The 21,417-nt window shown below is 35.7% G+C and overlaps 1 protein-coding gene across 1 annotated transcript; it reads left to right on the top strand.

Moving 5' to 3' along the window:
* Window positions 1-6,446: 6,446 nt before the first annotated feature.
* Window positions 6,447-7,373, top strand: LOC127216830 (olfactory receptor 5B3). The gene has a single exon (XM_051177687.1). The coding sequence runs from the start codon at window positions 6,453-6,455 to the stop codon at window positions 7,371-7,373; it is 921 nt and encodes a 306-aa protein (XP_051033644.1). The 5' UTR covers window positions 6,447-6,452.
* The last annotated feature ends 14,044 nt before the right edge of the window (window positions 7,374-21,417 follow it).

The raw sequence follows: 21,417 nt of genomic DNA, 5'->3' as shown, positions 1-21,417 counted from the left end.
GGAGTTGGGGTATATCAGAGGGTTCATAGAGAATAAAGAAAAATATGAGTTTATTATATCTCAATTAACTTTTTTTTTCTATTCTCAACACACTTAAATTTTTTTAAATAAAAAACAAATATTGGGAAAATTTTTGTCAAAATTATATGTAACTAGTTTTATCTTGATATCAAAGTCAGATAGAGAAGTGTAATATTTTTGGCAACTTAACAGAATCTAAAGTCACCTGGGAAGGGAGTCATAGTGATGAATCATTCTCATTAGACTGATCCATGAATGTCTGTGGAGGATTGTCTTGATTTACTGGAAGGCCTAGACACTGTGGGTGGCATTGTTCTTTGGGCAGGAGATACCAGATTTTCGTAAGACTAGAACAAGTGAGCTGATCATTAGCATGCAGCATTAATTCATTTTTCCCTGTTCTTGATTGTGATTAATCCGAGAAGCTCCTTCAGTTTTCTGCAGTCTTGAATTCCCTGTAGTGATGGTCTATAACCTTGAAATGTGTCATAAATTAATTATCTAACTTTTAAGTTGCTTTTGTCAGAATATCGGGTTACAACAACCTGAAATAAAGCTATGGCAGTGCAAAATAAAAGGGGAAGTGGGAACTAAATATCTCTGATGAGTACAGATAAAATTTCCCAAACATGGTACTTAAAAACTAAAGTAAGAAGTAAATCAGAAAAAAAAATATTTTCCTTGATCAAATGGGACTTATCTCAAAACATTAATAACACAGACATTCTAGAATTAAATTATATAACCATAGCCAACTGATGATTTAAAATTTCCCAAGGCAACATACTGGGACAAGAAGCTGTCCCATTCAATAAATGAGATTGGGAGACAAAGATATCCACTTAATAAAGAAAACTTCATATACTTCAACTTGCCAGCTACATGACAGTCTTCAACCTGTTCTTTACCCCATTGCTCATCACTCATCTCTTTCTGCAACTGGATTCTAGGATTTTGGCTCAGTGTTCAGCTGTGGGTGTCTGCCTCTGCTTCTGTAAGCTACTTTATGAAAGCTCTAGGATGGCATATAAGGTAGTGATCAATCTCATTGTTAGGGAAGGACATTTAAGGTAGCCTCTACACTATTGCTTATGTTGTTAGTTGTTGTCATCCTTGGAGGCCTCTGGACATTTCCCTAGTGCCAGATTTCTCTTTAGACCTATAAATCACTCCCTCAATTATGGTAACTCTTTTCTTGCTCCTCTATTCTCCCCCAACTCAATCTTCCTGCTCCTTCATGTTTTCCTCTCCCATCTTCCTCGTCCCTTTTCTTTCTCCTAACTCCTTCTCCCCTTCCACTTTCTTCCAGTTTGCTCAGGAGATCTTTCCTTTTCCCCTTCTGTGGGGGACCATGTATCTCTCTCTTAGGGTCCTCCTTGTTGCCTAGATTCTCTGGCTGTGTGGATTGTAGGCTGGTGATCCCTTGCTTTAAGTCTAAAATCGATATATGAGTGAGTACATACCATGTTTGTCTTTTTGTGACTGGGTTATCTCACTCAGGATGGTTTCTTCCAGTTCCATCATTTGCCTTTCAATCTCAAGATTCCATTGTTTTCTTTTCCCTAGGAGTAGTACTCCATTGTGTAAATGTGCTACAATTTCTCTATCCATTCTTCAGTTGAGGGGTATCTCGGTTATTTCTAGGTTCTGGCTATTACAAATAATGCTGCCATGAACAAAGTTGAACAGATGTCTTTGTTGCATGAATGTACATCTTTTGAGTATGTTCCTGAGTGGAATTACTTGATCTTGTGGTAGACTGATTCCAATTTCCCTGATGAACTGCTATAATGATTTCCGAATTGGCTGTAAAAGTTTGTACTCCTACCAGCAGTCTAGGAGTGTTCCCCTTTCTCCACATCTTCTCCAGCATTAACTGTCATTGTTGTTTATGATTTTAGCCATTCTGACAGGAGTATGATGGTATCTCAGAGCTGTTTTGGTTTGCGTTTCCCTCATGGCAAAGTATGTTGTGTACTTTCTTAAGCATCTTATACCCATCTATTGAGAATTCTCAATTTAGTTCTGTACCCCACTTTTTAATTGGATTATTTGGTGTTGTGTTGACTAGATTCTTGAGTTCTTTGTATATTTTTGAAATCATCCCTCTGTCAGATGTGGGGTTGATGAAGATCTTTTCCCATTATGTGGCCTGCCATTTTGTCTTGTTGACTGTCTTTTGCCTTACAGAAGCTTCTCAGTTTCAGGAGGTCCCATGGAATTCAACAACAAAACAAATTACAGAAATCCTACAAACTCATAGAAACTGAATAATGAGCAATTGCACCATTCCTGTGTCAAGGAAGAAATAAAGAAGTTGAAGGCCTCCTAGAATGCAATGAGAATGAAGACACAAAATATTCAAACTTGTGGGACTATTTGAAAGCAGTACTAAGAGGAAAGTTCATAGCATTAAGTATCCTTATGAAGAAAATGAAGGATAGTCACAATGGAGAAGTAACAGCACAACTTAAAGTCCTAGAACAAAATGAAGAAAACTCATCCCAGAATAGTAGATGCTAGGAAATAATCAATTTAAGGGCTGAAGTAAATAAAGTAAAAACTAGGAAAACAGTACAAATAATCAATGTAACAGTTGTTTCTTCAAGAAAATCAACAAGATAGACAAATGTTTATCTAAACTAACCAAAAAGTAGAGAGACAACATGCAAATTAGCAAAATCAGAAATAAAAGGGGGACATAAAAACAGGCACTGAAGAAATTCAGTACTCCATAAATTCAAAAATTCAAATGAAATGGAAAAATCTCTGGATAGGTTCCACTTACTAAAATTAAATGAAGACAGAGAAGCAATTAAAATATACCTGTAACCTCCAATAAAATAGAAGCTGTCATGAAAATTCTCCCAAACAAAAAATGCCCAAGGCCAGATGTTTTCAGTACAGAATTCTACCAGAAATTCAAAGAAGAGCCAATACCAATACTCCTCAAATTGTTGTACACAATGAAAGCTGAAGGTTCATTGCAAACTTTTTTTATGAGGCTGTAATAATTTTTTAAAATTAATTAGTGGTCAGTAGAAATAAGTAGATTTTTAAAAAATGTGATGCAGAGTTTTCTGAGGAGTAAAAGAATAATAAATGATCTTTGGATATTATGCCAAGTTACAGTTGACTAGGAAGAAGAAGCTGAAATATACTATTGGGCACAAATGCTACTATAGATAACAATAATGTATTATGTGTTTGGAAAGACTAGGAGAAATAAAAAGAAATTTTAGAAGAAATGAAGAGAAAATGCTAGGATGAAGGATTTTGAATATTTCTACCACAAAAATATATTGCTTAACCTAACTTGAACTTTTACAATATACATTATGTGTAGAAATACTGCATGGTGTCTCATTAATATGTATGACTTTTGTGTTTTTATTTAGCCATTAAAAAGGAAATTTAACTTCTATGATGTAGAAACTAGTTTGGTCCCCAAGGCTAGTTAATTGCTTTTCTTCTAAGAAGACAGGATGAGAATCTTCATATATACTCTGGGGGGAACCATCCTGAGCTCATTGAGTGTCTTTATTTCTCTCCACACATCTATGCACTAGCCTTTGAAATCTCACTGAGGCTCACTAGGGGCAAACTGTATGCATTTTCTATTAGATGCTCTTCATTTTCTGAATGGAAATCATTGTTAAAACATGTAGGTCCTCTGACTCACCTAAAGATCAGCTGTGGGCCTTCAAGCAAACTGAATGGAAACACCCAAAGGTAAAAATCACATTGACCGACTCTTATCTGGCAAGTTCTTTATGGGTTTCCTCACAGATACAACCTGGGAACTATGGGAGTCTTGTCTGCTTTTCTTGTAGTATGTATTTCTAATAAGGAGGTAAGTGAGTCTTCCAAGGGTGAATTCAGAACTTGATCTGTGCAGAATTTCTTTCTTTTCATCTTCCATTAGACAGGGTTGAAACATTGATCACTTTCTAAGAGCAAGCGTCTTGAAGAAGATTGTGAAATACTGCATAGGGGATTTTTAAGATTTTAGAAGGATGATTTTATGTAAAACATTTCCCTACTAAAACTGGCTGTATGTATGTATGTATGTATGTATGTATGTATGTATGTATGTATGTGTATGTGTATATGTGTATGTATATTGGTGAATTACTTGAAAACAGTTGCTTAAAAATAATTTTGAGATCTAAAAGAGTTTACAAGCTAAAGGGTTACTTTTCTAAACCTACTTGTGAAATGCTGAGTAAATGTGCAGTTGTTAAAATACTACAGGAGACTTAATGATTCATGAAATAGTTATTCTCAGAAGAAATATAAAATGTAATTTGGTTGATATAACTTATTTTTTCACTGTATGTTTGATTTGCTTGGAGATTAAAAGATAGTTGTAAGATAACATAATCTTTCTGCACACTAATGAAGGGATAGAAATAAATGAATATTTTTTCAGCCACATGTCAATCTTCATGCCAAGAGTTCAGTCTCATTGTTGCATGGGATCTTAAGTCTTACACCCTGAATGTTTTTCATACCATGTACAATAATTGATAAAACCATGCAACTTCTTAGATAATAAGTTTTCTAACAAAGTAAGAAATGGTACTTCCTATTCTACTTTACACACACACACACACACACACACACACACACACACACCACAGTATTTGTAGATAATATAGAAAATTTTAAAAGTCATCCTATGACATGGATTGTCAACTAAAATGGTTTCAATATACACATACATAGTTATCACTGCCAAAAGATCAAAAATGATGATAGGAAATAATTGTTAATGTTAATATCCTTCCAAATATGCTAAGTCAAACAAAGTTTAAATATCATTAGACTATAAGGACAATATGTCTATGAGATAAACAAAGACCATAAACTAGGAACATGTGCTCCTTAGCCTCTGTTCTTACTGTGGGATGATATTCCTAGAAAAAGAAAACTAAAAATCAACAAAAGAGGAAAGTATAATCTAAAATTAAGGATTACAAGAGTGAAACTTTTGAAAGGAATGTTTCATGTGAGATTGCATAACCAGCACTAATATACTTAGAGTAAAAAAAAAAAAATCATGAGAAGGCACAGGCAATCCAAGAGTCCCAAATGCAGAAAAGGCAATTTTGAGAGAAAAATCTTCAAGACTAAATCTTATTCAGAACTAAAGCCCTATATGCTATTATAACATAATAATGACAACATGGTCAGTAGTACTCAAACTTTGCTTAACAACCAGCATTTTCTTGCCTTTGATATATTACTTTATTTTCCCAAAAATATCCCAAGCAGGCCTCATTACTGTCTTCCTTTTGCAGATGGCAATGTAGTGTTTAGAAAAGTTAGGTGCTTTCTAACTTTCCAGTGGCTGATCTGGTATGTATCTCTTCCAAGAACTTGAACTCTCTCTTTTAGTTAATGATATTTCATCATTCCAAACTGCTTCTAAGATTGAACACTCTTCCAACAGATCTAGTATGTACATTGCTGAACAATATTTGCTTCAACATAAAGCCTTGTTTGAGCCAATCATAACTTCATGCTTCTGGATATATCCTTATCAATGTATCTAGATGTGCTATATTAAAAACATGAGAACATGTGTGGAAAGAAGAGTTAAAATGCAATTCAAACTCATTACTTCCTTCAGAACATTTTAGTATTCAGAAGAAACACTTCAGAGTTAGGGAGTACTCACTTGATTGACCTTTAATGAGAGCAACTATTTAGTGACCAAGATAAAATTAGCATAATTTTGCTACTTATGTCACTGTGATTATACAGAAGAGAACAATTTTTCATTGTAATCAAGTTAAATAATTTAGATAATTAGCTTGCAATGGGTGAAAAGTTTACCTGGATCCCAACAGATATTGGTAATTATATTACTTAAATATGCAGAAATTTTTTTCTCTGTGCTTCACAATTTAAATGGATATAACAATTTATCAAAGTCATTAAATTATGAACAGAGAACAGGCTGTTTCTATAGTAGCACTTGGCAGAGAAACACAGTAGAGTCAGTTTTACAGATCCCTGGAAAAGTGAATTGGCACATAGATACATTAAAATAACCATTTTATATGATTATTAAACTGCATCTTGTTAATAAATATACATTTAATTTTTGGTAGAAAAGAAATAACATGCCAAAGATTCAAATTCCTTTATTACCTTATTCTTAATTTAAAAAATATTCTATTTGTATCGGTGCTTTGCCTACATCTGTATCTGTTCACAATGTGTGTCTTATTCTTGAGGTGTCGAGAAGATGGCATCAGAACCCCTGATACTGGAGTTATAGATGGTTGTGAGCTGCCAGGTAAGTTCTGAGTGCTTTGGAATAGAAAGCCAGTGCTTGTAATTGTTGAACCATTTCTCCAGACCCTTATTCTACTCTTTTAAAAATTTCCTTAAAGCTTTCTGTTGATTAACTGATATCATTGATGGAGAATAAGACAGAAGTGACATGGTTCATCCTTCTGGGACTCACCAATGACCCACACCTGCAGCTTCCCCTCTTCATTACTTTCCTCTTCATCTACACTATTATCCTTGTGGGGAACCTGGGGTTGTTTCTACTTATTCTCTTGGACTCCCGGCTCCACACTCCTATGTACACTTTCCTCAGTAACCTGTCCTTAGTAGACTTTTGTTACTCTTCAACAGTCACTCCAAAGGTTATAGCTGGATTACTTTCAGGAGACAAGATCATGTCCTACAATGCATGTGCCTCTCAGATGTTCTTTTTTGCAACTTTTGCCAATGTAGAAAACTACCTTTTGGTTTCAATGGCCTATGATCGCTATGCAGCAGTGTGTAAGCCCCTACACTATGCCACCACCATGACAACAGGTGTGTGTGCATGTTTAGTCATTGGCTGTTATATCTGTGGTTTATTGAATGCTTCCATCTATACTGTGAATGCATTAAGTCTCTTTTTCTGTGAGGTCAATGTGGTCCACCATTTTTTCTGTGACATTCCAGCAGTAATGATTGTATCTTGCTCTGATAGACATATCAATGACCTGGTTCTTGTTTATGTAGCCAGCTTCAATATCTTTTTTGCTCTTATACTTATCTTAATATCCTACATTTTCATTTTTATCAATATACTAAAGATACACTCAGTTACAGGATATCAAAAAGCTCTTTCCACTTGTGCCTCTCACTTCACAGCTGTTTCCATCTTTTACGGGACAGTCATATTCATGTACTTGCAGCCCAGCTCCCATCACTCTATGGACACTGACAAAATTGCATCTGTCTTCTATACTATGGTCATCCCCATGTTGAACCCTCTTGTCTACAGCCTAAGGAATAAGGAGGTGAAGAGTGCATTCACAAAGATTGTATTGAGGTCATAATAATGTTACAGCTTTATTTTAACTTTTTGGATGCACATCTTCTGGAACCATTTTTCTTTTCTTTATTCTCTACTGAATCATATTTTCCTCACTACACTTAATCCAAGAACTTGAAGCGACATCTCCTCTGCAAAAAGATAACATCTTGTTCAGAAGAGTAAAACCTGAATAGATTGTGAAAACCCAAATGACTGTGTTATCATATTCAATGATTTTCTTGTAATAATTTTTTTCTGTCACATCAATAGAAATCTATGCATATAGAAAGACACTCATAGGTGTCTTGAAAAGATGTATTACACAAATGGATTTTAGAAAATTTCTAGATTAACTGTAACATGAAAATACCCTTGTGTTATTTAATTGTTCTCATTTCATAGGGATATCCAAATAAACACATACAATATTTAGTGTTTGTTTAATGGTAGAATACAAGGTGGTATTTACAACACGCTACTTGAAACAAGAAGACTTACTTTAAAAATGTCAGTTCTTTTCCTCATCTAATCCATGGAGGGCTCACCCAAATAAGGTTGAAAGTATTGGAAAAAGGAGCTACCTCCTTCTTTAAGTTTGTTCTTGAGTGATATGTATTTTGTCAGTCTCCAAGAATATACTAATTACATTTTTCCTTCATCATTATCAGATATTCAGTTGAATCTTCCAATAATATTTCTTGGCTGTTTATTATACAGATGGTTCAATACAGGTCTTACTATCTTTCCTAATCCCATGAATTTAGGAAAAGTAAATCTGCAAAGCGTGAGAGATGACTCAATGGGAAAAGTGCTTACTGTATAAACAGAATTTCATGAGTTAGATCTCAAGAACCTATGTGAAATCTGAGCAGTGTGTCAGGTATCTGTAATCCTGGCACTGGAATAGTACAAACCACAAGTGACTGTCACCTTAACACAGAATCTACTATGGCAAAGGCAAGGAAAGAGTAACTGCTGCATACTTCTGGCACGAATATAGATTAACATATCCACTACAGTTAATTATAGAGAACATCCCATACCCTGTACTGAGTAAAAATTCAAAAGAAAAAAATCAGTTTGAAAACAACAATAACACACTATGACACTATACAATATTTGCAGTGCTAATCATAATACAAAGGGAATGGAATGATATCCATAAAGAAAATGACATGTATATAATATATACTAATTATCATACAAATATTCTATTAGTTATAGCAATGTCAATGTGACTGGAGATCATTAAGGTTTAATCATAGATGTAGACATGATGGAACAGAGAAGGTTTATCAAAATTATGAAAACACAAGGTGGAAATATACTTATTTTTTGTTTCAATTTTTTCTTCTTTTTTCTTTTTGAGTTTACAATATTATTACATCAATTATCCCTCCCATTTTCTCATTCCAAGTTGTTCAATATACTCTTCTGTACTCTCCTGCAAATTCATCCCTGTTATTTTACTAATTGTTATTGCATGCATACATTTACACACACACACACACACACACACACACACACACACACACACATATATATATATATATATATATATATATCCGTAAATATACCAGTTCAGTCCATATAATGTTGTATGCATGTATTCAGGCTGATGTCTTCATTTTGAATATCTAATGGATGTGCTCTTCCCTGGAGAAAATAATTTATGCTCTCAGCTTTTCTCAGTTGTACAAATTTCTTTGTGTAGGCTTGTAGCATTATAGACTTCCCTGTCCACTTTGGTCATTCCTTTTCTGGTCAAGTTTGGCCTATCTCGTAGTTGACAATTCATGGATGTAGGTTTGATATTATTGGGAGATAGAATCTCATAGCAAACTCTGTGATTCTCTATCTGTTAATATCATTCCACATTCTCTATAGCAGTGTTTCCCAAAACTTAAGTGCATGAGTGTTTTGTATTTACTGTGACAAGGCTTCCAAACTGTTCATTTGGATTGATTATGGGTTTTGGTTTTCATGGGAAGAGAATGAAGGAGAATAGTTGGATGCAAGTGAACTCACATGGAAAATGGTAAAAGGGGGACTCTTTAGGGATAAGATGAAGAGACATACAGAAGAAAGAGGAAGGTGTATAAAATAACAATTATGAAGTCTGAAAAAGTCACAAGCAATCATACTTTTAACTATTTAGTAAAACAAACACAATAATGCATGTAATTAAGTTTATAAATAAATATACATGCATAGTTAAAAAATGTTTTATCTTATGGACTTATAATGGTTCCTCCAAGAGCCAAAGACCACCTAACAAAAGCATTAATAATAGCCATGAAAAGCCTTCTTTTGATTGTTGGCAGGAATGTCTAAGAAACACACAAACAATACAGTTTATTGTTGTTGCCCTTCATTGGCCACCCGCCCCCCCCAGAGGCAGAAAGAGAGTAATTATTGCTGAAGACACCATGAACTTCAGGAACAGAGCCCATAAACCCCTAATCTGAAAATCTCCCTGACCAGATCAGTTTTCTTCATAACAGAAGGCACTATGTAAGCCTCCAAAGGATGAAGATAACCAAGAATTCTACCCAGATATGATGTCTATCAACCACATAAAACAATAACATTGTGTATTAACCCTAAAGGTGCAATAGTGTCAGGAATACCTTAGCAGTAACCAACAGTTTTCTAATTAGACTTGAGTCTCAGGCAACAAGAGAAATACCATTCCTGGTACTGGAAACCTATATAACTACTTACTGCTCATTAGGTTATGTGTATTGAAAGAAAACCAGTAACCTCTAGTTGACTAGACCAGCACAATATATAGCAACAATACATAAAAATTTATGCTATGATGGTGTATAAAGAGACACTTGGCTGCTCAACTTGCTAAGAATAAGAGATATTGGGTTTTCAGATCTAAAGGGGCCATTTATGTCACTCATTCAAAGGCTCAGAGAACATCACATAGGAGGAGGTAGAAAGTATATGAGTGCCAGAAAATATGGAGAAGATCTTCAAAATGTCTTCAAAGTATGAGGTAACCTTTGTAATTATGATTTTACAACAGCTACTTCCTGAAACTTCTCAAACTGAACTGTTCCTGTCAAAATCAATATGGCTATAGGAGGGGCTCATAGAACTTTACACTTCTTTGGGGGAGAGATCATTTGTGTACCCACTGGTGAGTCCAACTAGGAACCAATGAATAGTTACAAATCTTAGGCAAATTACATAGTACTGGTTAAACTCAATGAATCACCAAAGTCATGAATGTGATTGAGGGTCTGCTGTGGGGGCAGAAGGTGAAGGGAGACAAGCCAAGATAGGACGAAAGTAATAAGACTGGGTAATTATACAAAAATAAGGTTGTCAAAGAACAAATTTAATGAAACTTATAAAAAAGAGAAAAGAAGTATCTCCTGATTTCTCACTAATTTGCTGCTGGTTACCCTACGTAGACACCCCTTGGGGAAAGGGGTGAGAAAACACAGCACCAATGATTCAGGCACTGGGAATGAGTGAGTAGCAGAGTCTGTTGCAGACTCATTTACTACGTAATTTAGACCTGCCTTTATAACTCCTTCCAAGGTCCTGTTGGTTTAGGCAGCTGACTCTGCTATGTTGTCCTTTCCTCATTGATGTTTCTAGGTCAGGCTGGCCTGGCCATGGGGTGCAGCAAGCAACTGTGGTAGATTGACCACAGTTTTTCCCACACTAATTTACATAATTTCAAATATTACTTAAAAAATTTCATTTAAAAACATACCAAAATTTTTGATCCCAACAGGCAGACTAATTGTATCTTCTCTGGGAAAAGTGGATGATAATTCTTCAGGTAATCTCACAGGGGAACTCTTCAGAGCTTGCACAATCTGTATAATTTTCTCAAGTTCCTCTTGCACTGGCCTTTAAATCCCATCCTGACTCTGAATAGCATTGTTTAGAAAGGACATTCTGTAGGGCATGACTCATTGAACATCTTTAATCATCTGAGTGATATTCATCATGAATACAAAAAACCTTCTATTTATCTGAAGACTCACTGTGAACTTTTAGCCACCACCAAAGAGATTTCCCAATATAAAGGTGACATTGATGAACTCTTCTACTAACAGTGTATATTGATTGTGCAAAATGAGTTTCATTAAGATATTTTCTATATGTATATAATATATGTTGCTCATATTTACTAATAAATGGTTGATTTTTAATTATACCTTCTATGTAAGACAGCTACCTGCTCCTATTATTTACAGAAATGCTGAGTTGTATAAGAGAAGGAGTTATGCCATACCTATTTTATCAATAAGGTAAGTGATTCTTCTCAGGGCAACAAAATCCAAAAAATTCATTTTGATTTGAAACTTGATTCATGCTTGTGTTCTTTCTGCCAATATTCTTTGTATTAGAAAAGTTAGAATAAATGTAATAGAATTTTGGAAATATTTTATAGTGAATCTTATGACTTCAATATTATTCTGTATTGCATGTCCTTTTGATTCTCTCAGAATGTTTTGTTTCTACCTTATGTTTGCACTTAAATGATAAGTACAATTTATACAACAACCATAGGCAGCCTGTATCTGATATGATTTATATGAAAATAAAAAAAGATGTTCAAAACTATTTCTTAAAAACACTGAGATGAGAGTGGGACATAAATGCCATAGAGTACATCATGGAGATTTTATTAGTTTAGTTTATAAATCATGCTTCTTTATCCCACTGAATACAGACAAACACAGACAGACTGGTTAGTGGTTTTATGTCAGATATAGTTATTTTTTTATTTTTTTTAATCTCATTGGTCATTGCAACAGAACAATGAGAAATGTAGAATGGGATTTTTCCAAGTTGAAAGGGGTCATAATGAATTATGAATTAATAACTCATAACATCATAACTTTTTCTAAGCTATTGTGATCTCATGTTACTTTTTGGAATTTGTTTAAGTTTTTGAATCTAGATTGAATCCTACAGTTCCTGTGCAACTTCACAAATTCTGTTTGTTTTTCAATGTATAATAGTACTATCTAACACACACACACACACACACACACACACACACACCAATTTGTTCACTATCATTTGTAGTAAATGAGGAAAGTGAACACGTGTGTTAGAATTGGGAACCATGACATCTTCAGGCTTGTAGCTGAACTTTTTGATGAGAATGAGGGTGGATAGTAGTAGTTAAGTTGAGGTGGGCATCCAAACTTAGAGTTTTTAACAAAAATTTATCTACTTAAAAAATTTCATCATTGACCTCCTAAGGCCTGGGACCTGTCCACAGGGCACCCTGTCCAGGCAGACTGGTCTTTCCAGAGTCTGCCAGTGTGATTGGTCCCTCATCCACTAAATGAAGGAGTTCACCTTTCAGTGTCCTGCTCATAGCCTCCTGAGGACTGGGAACTGTGCACAGGGTAATGTGTCCCAGTGGACCAGCCCATCTGGAGTCTGCCAGTGCCCTAGTCCCACCTCCACACACTGGAAGAGGACAGCCATCTGAGTATTGGACCTGCTTGCACACACTGGAAGAGAACCTTGGTCCCATACCCACCAGAAGAGGGAGAGACCCCACCAGTATGAAATGGAAGAAGAAATGGGTAGGCAACAGTATAAGAACATAACAAACAAAAGAAAGATTTCTTTCTTTTGCCCCTAGAGTCCAGGAACTCTACCCCAGCAAGATTCAACATCCCAACACAGATGAAGCAGAAGAAAATGACCCTAAAAAGAAATTCCTGAAGATCATAGAGACACTAAACTAGGAAATGAAAAAATTCCTTTAAAGAAATGGAAGAAAAAGAAAAACAAAAACTGCAAGAAATTAACAAATCTTCTAAAGAAAGCAAGGAAGGCTGAGGAAAAAACAAACAGATGAAGGAAATAATTCAAACAGTTCATGAGATGAAAACTAAAATAGAGACAATAAAGAAAACACAAAATGAGGGAATGCTGAAAAAAAGAAAATCTGGGTAAACTATCAGGAACTACAGATGCAAGTATAACCAACAGAATAGAAGAGATGGATGAGAATATATCAGGCCTTAAAGATAAACTAGGAGAAACAGATTCATCTACCAAAGAAAATCTTAACTCCATCAAACCCTTATCTCAAAATATAAAAGGAAATGTGGAACACCATGAAAAGTCTATACCTAAGAATAATAGCTACAAGTAAGGAGTACGGTTTTTCTGCCCACAGTCTGGTCTGTTCCTGCCGCTGCGCCAGCCCCAATTAACACACAGAGACTCTGTATTAGATATAATTCTATTGGCTCGTTACTAGTTTCTTATTGGCTAGCTCTGTCTTAATTATTAACCCATTTCTGTTAATCTAGTATTTTCACGTGGTCTTACCAGCGAGAGGCAGCTGGCGGTTCTATTCTCTCCAGACTCTCCATCTTGACTCTCCTTACCACTTCCTCTTTCCTCCTTGTCTCCTAGTCCCTCCTATATAGCTTTCCCATTGGCCAACAGTGCTTTATTCATTAAACCAGTATGAGAAACATATTTACAGAATCGCATCTCCCATCAGATATAGAAGAAGGTGAAGAAACCCAACTCAAAAGGTGCAGAAAATATATTCAACAAAATTATAGACGAAAACTTTCCTAACCTAAAGAAAAACATGCTAATTAAAGGACAGAACACCAAATAGAGTGGACCACAAAAAAATCCCATTATTGAAAAATAACCAAAACATCAAACGTACAGTGTAAAGAAAGAATATTAACAGTATCAAAGGAAAATGCCAAGTAACATATAAAGGTAAACTTATCAGAATTATATCTGACTTATCCATGGAAAATCTGAAGGCCAGAAGGTCCTGGATAGATATTCTATCAACATTAATAGATCAGGGATACAATCCCAGACTACCACACCCAGCAAGATTTTTAATCACTATAGATGGAGAAACCAAGATACTCCATAACAAAACCAGATTTAAATAATACTTATCAACTAATCCTGCCCTACATAAAGTTCTGGAAGGAAAACTGAACCCAATGAATTCAACTATACCCACAAAAACATATGCAATAGATAATTCCACTTTACCCACAGCCAAAAGAAAAATGGGGGAATGGATAAAAATCCACACATAATACCATCACCACCAATAAATCCAAAACAAACAATAATTTATCAATCAATGGTCATTAATATCCCTCAATATTAATGGTCTTAACTCACCTACATAAAGACACAGGCTAAGAGAATGGATACAAAGGCAGAATACATTCTCCTGCTAATACAAGAAATGCACCTCAACTTCAAAGGCAGATGTTTCCTCAGAGCAAAGAGTTGGGAAAAGATTTTCCAATCAATGGACTGAAGAAGCAAGCAGGTATAGCAGTCCTAATATCTAACAAATTAGACTTTAAACTAAATCAATCAAAAGAGATGAAGAAAAACATTTGTTATTCATCACAGGAGAAATCCATCATTGATGAAGTCTCAAATCTGAACATCTATGCCCCATATACAAAGACACTCACATTTGTAAGAGAAACATTACTAAACCTCAAATCATACATAAAACCTCACACACTTATAGTGGGAGATTTCAACACCCCACTCTTAACTCTAGACAGGTGATGGGAGATGTCATTCTGTATATGTTTTTCATACTGGTTTAATGAATAAAGCACTGTTGGCCAATAGGAAAGCAAGATAGGTGGGACTAGGAGAGAAGGAGGAAGGAGTAGTCAAGATGGAGAGATTGGGGAGATGAGACACTGGCCCCTTTCGCCAGTAAGAAGACCATGTTAGACCACGTGGAAATACAGAGAAATGGGTTAATAATTAAGACAGAGCTAGCCGATAAGAAACTAGTACCTGGCCAACAGCATTATATATAATACAGAGGCTCTGTGCATTAACTGGGGCTGGCACGGCGGCGGGACAAGACTGGCAGCAGGAGGAAAAACCTTACTACTTACAGACAGGTCCACCAGATAGAAACTTAACAACAAAGAAACTAACAGAAATTAAGATCCAATTAGGTTTAACAGACATTTATAGAACATTCCATATAAAGATGAGTATTATCCTTTCAAGGTCAGTGAAGAATTATACTGGGAGTTTGATGGGGATTGCATTGAATCTGTAGATTGCTTTTGGCAAGATTGGCATGTTTTACTATGTTTATCCTACCTATCCAAGAGCATGGAAGATATTTCCATTTTCTGGTGTTTTCTTTAATTTCTTTCTTTAAAGACTTGAAGTTCATGATATATATGGCTTTCACTTGTTTGGTAAGCATGACCTCTTCTGGTGGGTATGGGAACAAGGTTCTCTTCCAGTGTGTGCAAGCAGGTCCAACATTCAGATGGCTGTCCTCTGGGACTAGGGCACTGGCAGACTCCGGATGGGCTGGTCCACTGGGACACATTACCCTGTGCACAGTCCTCAGTCCTCAGAGCAGGACACTGAAAGGTGGACTCCTTCATTTAGTGGATGAGGGACCAAGCACATTGGTAGACTCTGGACAGACCAGTCTGCATCCCGAGGATGCCTTAGGTTCAGGATATTGGAAGCTGCATCCATCTGTGTCTCCCACTTCACTGATGTCTCCATTTCCTAGAGGACTGTAATCTTCATGTATTTGAAACCAAGCTGAAGTCATATAATGGGCATTTACCAAGTAGTGTTTGTGTTCATTCCCATTCTGAAACCTCAGACATGCAGCCAGAGGAACAAGAATAAAATCCCACTTATGAAGATTATTCTGAATGAAGAATACTATTTTTTAATAGTCATACCTCTGTGCAACATACAGAATTAGAATCATACTCATTGAGTTTTTAATACATTACTCATATTTTTGGTGTCTTTTTTTAATCAGCCTAAATACATCTTGAACAATATTACAGAGCCAAACGAGCAAAGTGTTTTTATACATCTGTACACACACATACACACACACACACACACACACACACGGCTCATGGTAACATGTAAAGTGATTATCACTTTATTTTAATTTATTAAGTATATAAATATGTAACACTATAAATAAAAGACAGACAGATATTGGGGTTCAAAGTTCAAGCTGAAGGTCAGAAAAGCAAAGCAGATGGTCACTAGCTCTTAATCTACCTCAGGCTGAAAGGTGATCTTGGCTCCACCAAACCTTAGACTGCTGCCTCTCCTCAGTGTGACTGGAGATGAATCCTCATAGTAACTACTGAAGACCCAACTCTTATTTTTTTATACTCATCTAGTGCTTTGATTAAAGATGAGTGATCCCAAGTGCTGAGATCATCTTTGTGTGAGCTGTGTCTCTTTAGGGCTGAATCAATATTGTGTAGATCTAGGTGGCTTTAAATTTACAGAGATTCTCAATTCTAAGTCCTAGAATTAGAGGTGTGTAACACCACCTCCTAGCTTCTGGTTATATTTTATATAATTATTATATAATAAATAATAATTATAAGTTTGTTACTTTAAAATAATAGTATTAAACAAGCAGATACTATATCTGAAAAGAATGTTAGGGTAGACAGAAAAAGGTTGTGTGTGTGTGTGTGTGTGTGTGTGTGTGTGTGTGTGTGTGTGTGTGTGTGCATGTGATGCATGTGCTTAGGCAGATGCTGAGGGCAGATGGTGTCCATGAAGGGTGTTTTGTTCTTTACCATGTCTTTGAGCTAGGGTCTCTCCTGAATTTAGAGCTCAACAGTTTGCCTAGGATACTTCCTGTCTTCATCTCCCAAGCACTGGCATTTTGTTTCTGAGGTTGCCCATTCTTCTGCAGCAGTGTTTTTTTTTGGGGGGGGCGGAGCAGGGGGGAAGAAAACATTATGCTAAAAATGTAGCATTTAAAGGAGAATATTTTGGTTATTTTTGCCTGCCAGTTTTTCTTTAAAGGCATTACTAATATTCCTATTTAATCATTTTATTTGCACCTTTTATGCTATTACCATAGTTTATCTTCATTGACAACCAGTCTGGGTTTAGATACACCATAGAAACACACCTTCAGAATATCTATAAGGTTATTTCTAGAAAGTTTCAGCTGAAAGAGGAAGCTCACTCTGACTGTGGGTGTTACCAGTAAAAAGTAGAATTTAGGTAGGTTCCAGAATTAATTAGTGTTGCTCCTACTTGTAGATAAACTGTTATCTGTTTTCCTGCCATCATATCTTCTCAGCCATCATGGTCTGTAGTCTTATCTTAAACCAGAACTTCAGATGACCCTCATCTTATGTTTCTTTAAGATTACAACATGAAATAAAATCAATGTAAATTTGTGAGAGACAAATAATTATGGGAATGAGAAATCCTGATCTCAAGCTCTAACTTTTTCTAGTAGAGACTCATTTGGAGTGCATAGTGTACTTTAGGAACTAATGATTAATGGGCTAAAATGCACACTCCTGTATACTTATCAATCATTATTGTGTAGTTATGAAATGAGAAAACAATGATTTCTGTTTGGTAGTGAAAATGAAAATATTAAATCATATTCATTGCTGTAGATAGCCCAATCCATGAAGCCTCTTGAAATCAAGGGATAAGTGACATGTATCAGTTCAGCTGTGTAGGTCTGGAGACCCCACAGCCTGGTAAATCACAGAGAAAGGCTTAGTGTCTCTGGAGATAATGGAGGAGCCAGCAGCATATGTGTGTCCTATGGGCCATACCAAAATCACAGTCATTTTTAACACCAATTATTCCTTTCATGGATTTAAAAAATATATAAATCATTGTAGATCCAATTATTGTCTCTAATCTGAAATTCAGAAATGCAGTTCAATTTCTTTTTAAGTTGTTTTATACATATTTATAATTTTTCTTATTTTACATATAGATGCCAGGTCCCTTTCTTTCCCTCCCTCTCATGCACCCTGACTCCTCCTCCCATTCCACTCCCACCCACTCCACTTGGAGGTTGATGCCTTCCAGAAGGGATCATCAAAATCTATCAAGTCATTTGGAGTAGGGTTTAGGCTCTTCCTCCTGTCTCTAGGCTAAGTGACCATCCCTCCATGGGGAATGTGCTCCCAAAGTCCTTTAATACACCAAGTATACATCCTGGTTCCACTGTCAGAGGTCCCTTAGGCTGCCCAGGCCTTCTAACTGATGCAGATTATTTTCACAAATTCATATTAACTTGCATTCAGGTTTGCTTCTAACATTCATAGTTTTCAGCTATCTATACTGGCTTTAGGCAATAAATTTAACAGTCAGTTAGAGGAGCTATCTTCCTATACTCACTTTAGATTAGATGTAGAAAGTTTAAAATAAAATTTGTTCATGACAGAGAGCTAATATTTGACATTAAAGGGACATTGTTTTATATCTTACATGTTACTTTTCTTAGCTTTTACATGTAATTAAATGTCAATACATTTAATTTTCATATCTGTGAATTGTGAATAATAATTAATTGACTCATGATGTCTAATAATTATGTTGCAGGGTTTCTCGGCTGGTGATAGAAACATGGTAATTGTTTTTATATTTATTTTTAGTTTTGAGACTATAATATAATTACATTTCTTCCTTCCATTTCCTCTCTCTAAAACCTTTATATATACCCCTTCTTGTTCTTTTTGAAATTCATGTTCTCATTTTCAAAAATGTGTGTGTGTGTCTATAAGTACATAATTACAACTACTCTGTATAATGTTATTTTTATGAATGTTTCAAGGCTCACTATTTTGTATTGGGTAACTAATTGACATTTGTTTCTCTGGGGAAGGTCCTGCACTCAGAATTTCTTAGCAGCTGCTTCTTGTAGTTTCTTTGTGTAGAGTAGAGGTTTCATGGGCCTTTCTCAATCCACTTTAGCCTCTCTATTGGTGTTCTTGTTCATCTCATGTTTGGGTAATAAAGTTGATGAACCTTTATGAGTATAGTTTCTGACATTCTCAGAAGACACAACCTCACAATAAATTAGCTGATCTACTGGCTCTTATGATCTTTTTATTCCCTCTTCTGCAATGATATTTGAGCTGTGTGTTTGAGAATTGTAGCAGATGTATCCATTGTGACTGGAATCTACAACTATACATTTTGATTACTTGTGGTTTTCTGTAGTTCTCTCTGTCTTTTGCAAAGAGAATTTTCCCTGATGAGGCATGAAGATTACACTTACCTGTGGGTATAAAGACAACTATTTAGAATGTAATCAGGGATCATGCTATTGAACCAATATGCATATTCTGCAAATATGCTTGGTTTTGTTGTTTGAGCAAGAACTAAGTTGATTAAGTAGGTTTTAAAATGAATGCATGGAGTTTTGAGAAAAACATTGTTGGGGTATGGGAGTATATGGAAGTGAAGAAATGGGAGATAGATTTGGGTGAAATATATTGTGCACATACATGAAATTCTCAAATACTTGAACATCAGTAAATGCAAGTATCTGTTAAGATTATTTCATCTGCTATTTCAGTTTTCCTTATTCATAATAACCAAATGCTAACATCAGCACAAGTGTTGTGTTGCAAACCAGAAAAACTAATATGCAATATTCATATATTGGCACATTCTTCTTGTTTGAAAGTGACTCTATGTGATGAGGAGATGGCTCAGTGGCAAAGGGTTTTCCATATAAGTAACAGACATGAGGCAGAGTTCAGATCTCTATATCACACATAAATGACCAGGTGGCCATGACATCCTGACTGTAATTTCAGCACTCTGAAAACAAAGACAAAGGATCCACTGAGTAAGTTGAATAATTAGACCAGGGTTATTTGTCAGTGTCCAGTTCAGTTGAGAGACTCTTCCTCAATTTCTAAGATGGAGAGCTTTCACAGACATGTCTTGACACCAGATGCCAGTTTTCTATTTCACACAACACATATGCATATGTAAATGCAAACGAATATGTACACAAACACGTACCTTGGAAGAGGGAACCTCAACTGAGGAATTGCCTCCATCAGATTCTGCCGTGATTATGTCTGTGAAGTGATTTCTTGATTGCTAATTGACATAGAAAGGTGTTGTCCACTGTGTGTGGTGACACCCTAGGCAGTTAGGTTTGGAATACATAATCAAGGTGGCTGAGCAAGCCAGAATGACCAAACCAGTAACAGCTTCTTCCATGGATGCTGTTTCAGTTCCTGTATCCAAGTTTCTGCTTTGACGTCTCTCAATGACATATTATGACATGGAAACATAAGTAAAATAAAACATTCCTTGCCCATGCTGTTTTTGGCCAATATTTTATCACAGCAACAAAGAAATCAAGAACATGTATGTAATCATTCACATACTCTCTCTCTCTCTCTCTCTCTCTCTCTCTCTCTCTCTCTATATATATATATATATATATATATATATATATATATATATGGAAAAAAATAAAAAATATCCCTTTCACAAATGGCATTGCAGATGGTACTCAATTGCTAAATGAAACACAGATTCAAAAGACATATAGGGTTATAGTTAGGGAGTTGCAACAAAAATGGAATCAGTTGGATAATTTAATTGATAAGATGTGTTGTATGTGGAAGAGGTATCAAAGAAAATTTCAGATGGTTTGCCTTACTTGATTATGGTAGTAGATATAGGGCTAGATATTTGACAGCATTCTTATGACTATATATTACTATGTAGGTATGTATACTGCTGTGCTTTTGGGGTTCTGACAGGATATGCCCTCAGCTGCCACCACTAAGAGCACCACCTGTGCCTATTCACTATGTTCCCTTTTAAAAGACCCCAGCCCACCTCCCATCCCTCTCTCTCTTTCTCTCCCTCTGTCTGTTTCCAATCTCTCTGCCTTTCTTTTTTCTCTCCTGTACCCAGAGGCTAGTCTCCTCCCTAACTACCCATTCCTCTTTCTATGATCCCCTTCCCCAATTCAACAAAAAACCCAATTCAAAAAAAAAAAAAAAAAAAAAAAAAAAAAAAACCCTCAATTGAACTCTGTCACATGGCATTTTTCTCTCTTGCATGACTTTTTAAAAAGAATTACAACACCATACATTTAAATTTCTGCACCTCACAGAGCATTAAGTAACCATTAAAAAAAAAAAAAGAAGAAGTAACAAGTTATGCAAACACATTGACATACACTGAAGTAGCCAACTTGATCCCACAGGTTGTTTAATTGCTTCCTTTTCACC

The sequence above is a fragment of the Phodopus roborovskii genome, unplaced genomic scaffold, assembly GCF_943737965.1.
Source record: "Phodopus roborovskii unplaced genomic scaffold, PHOROB, whole genome shotgun sequence".
Classification (NCBI taxonomy): domain Eukaryota; kingdom Metazoa; phylum Chordata; class Mammalia; order Rodentia; family Cricetidae; genus Phodopus; species Phodopus roborovskii.
This window is presented reverse-complemented; position numbering and strand designations above follow the sequence as displayed.

Coding starts and splice junctions, on each gene's coding strand:
- LOC127216830 (XM_051177687.1), top strand. CDS start 6,453: ATGGAGAATAAGACAGAAGTGACATGGTTCATCCTTCTGGGACTCACC.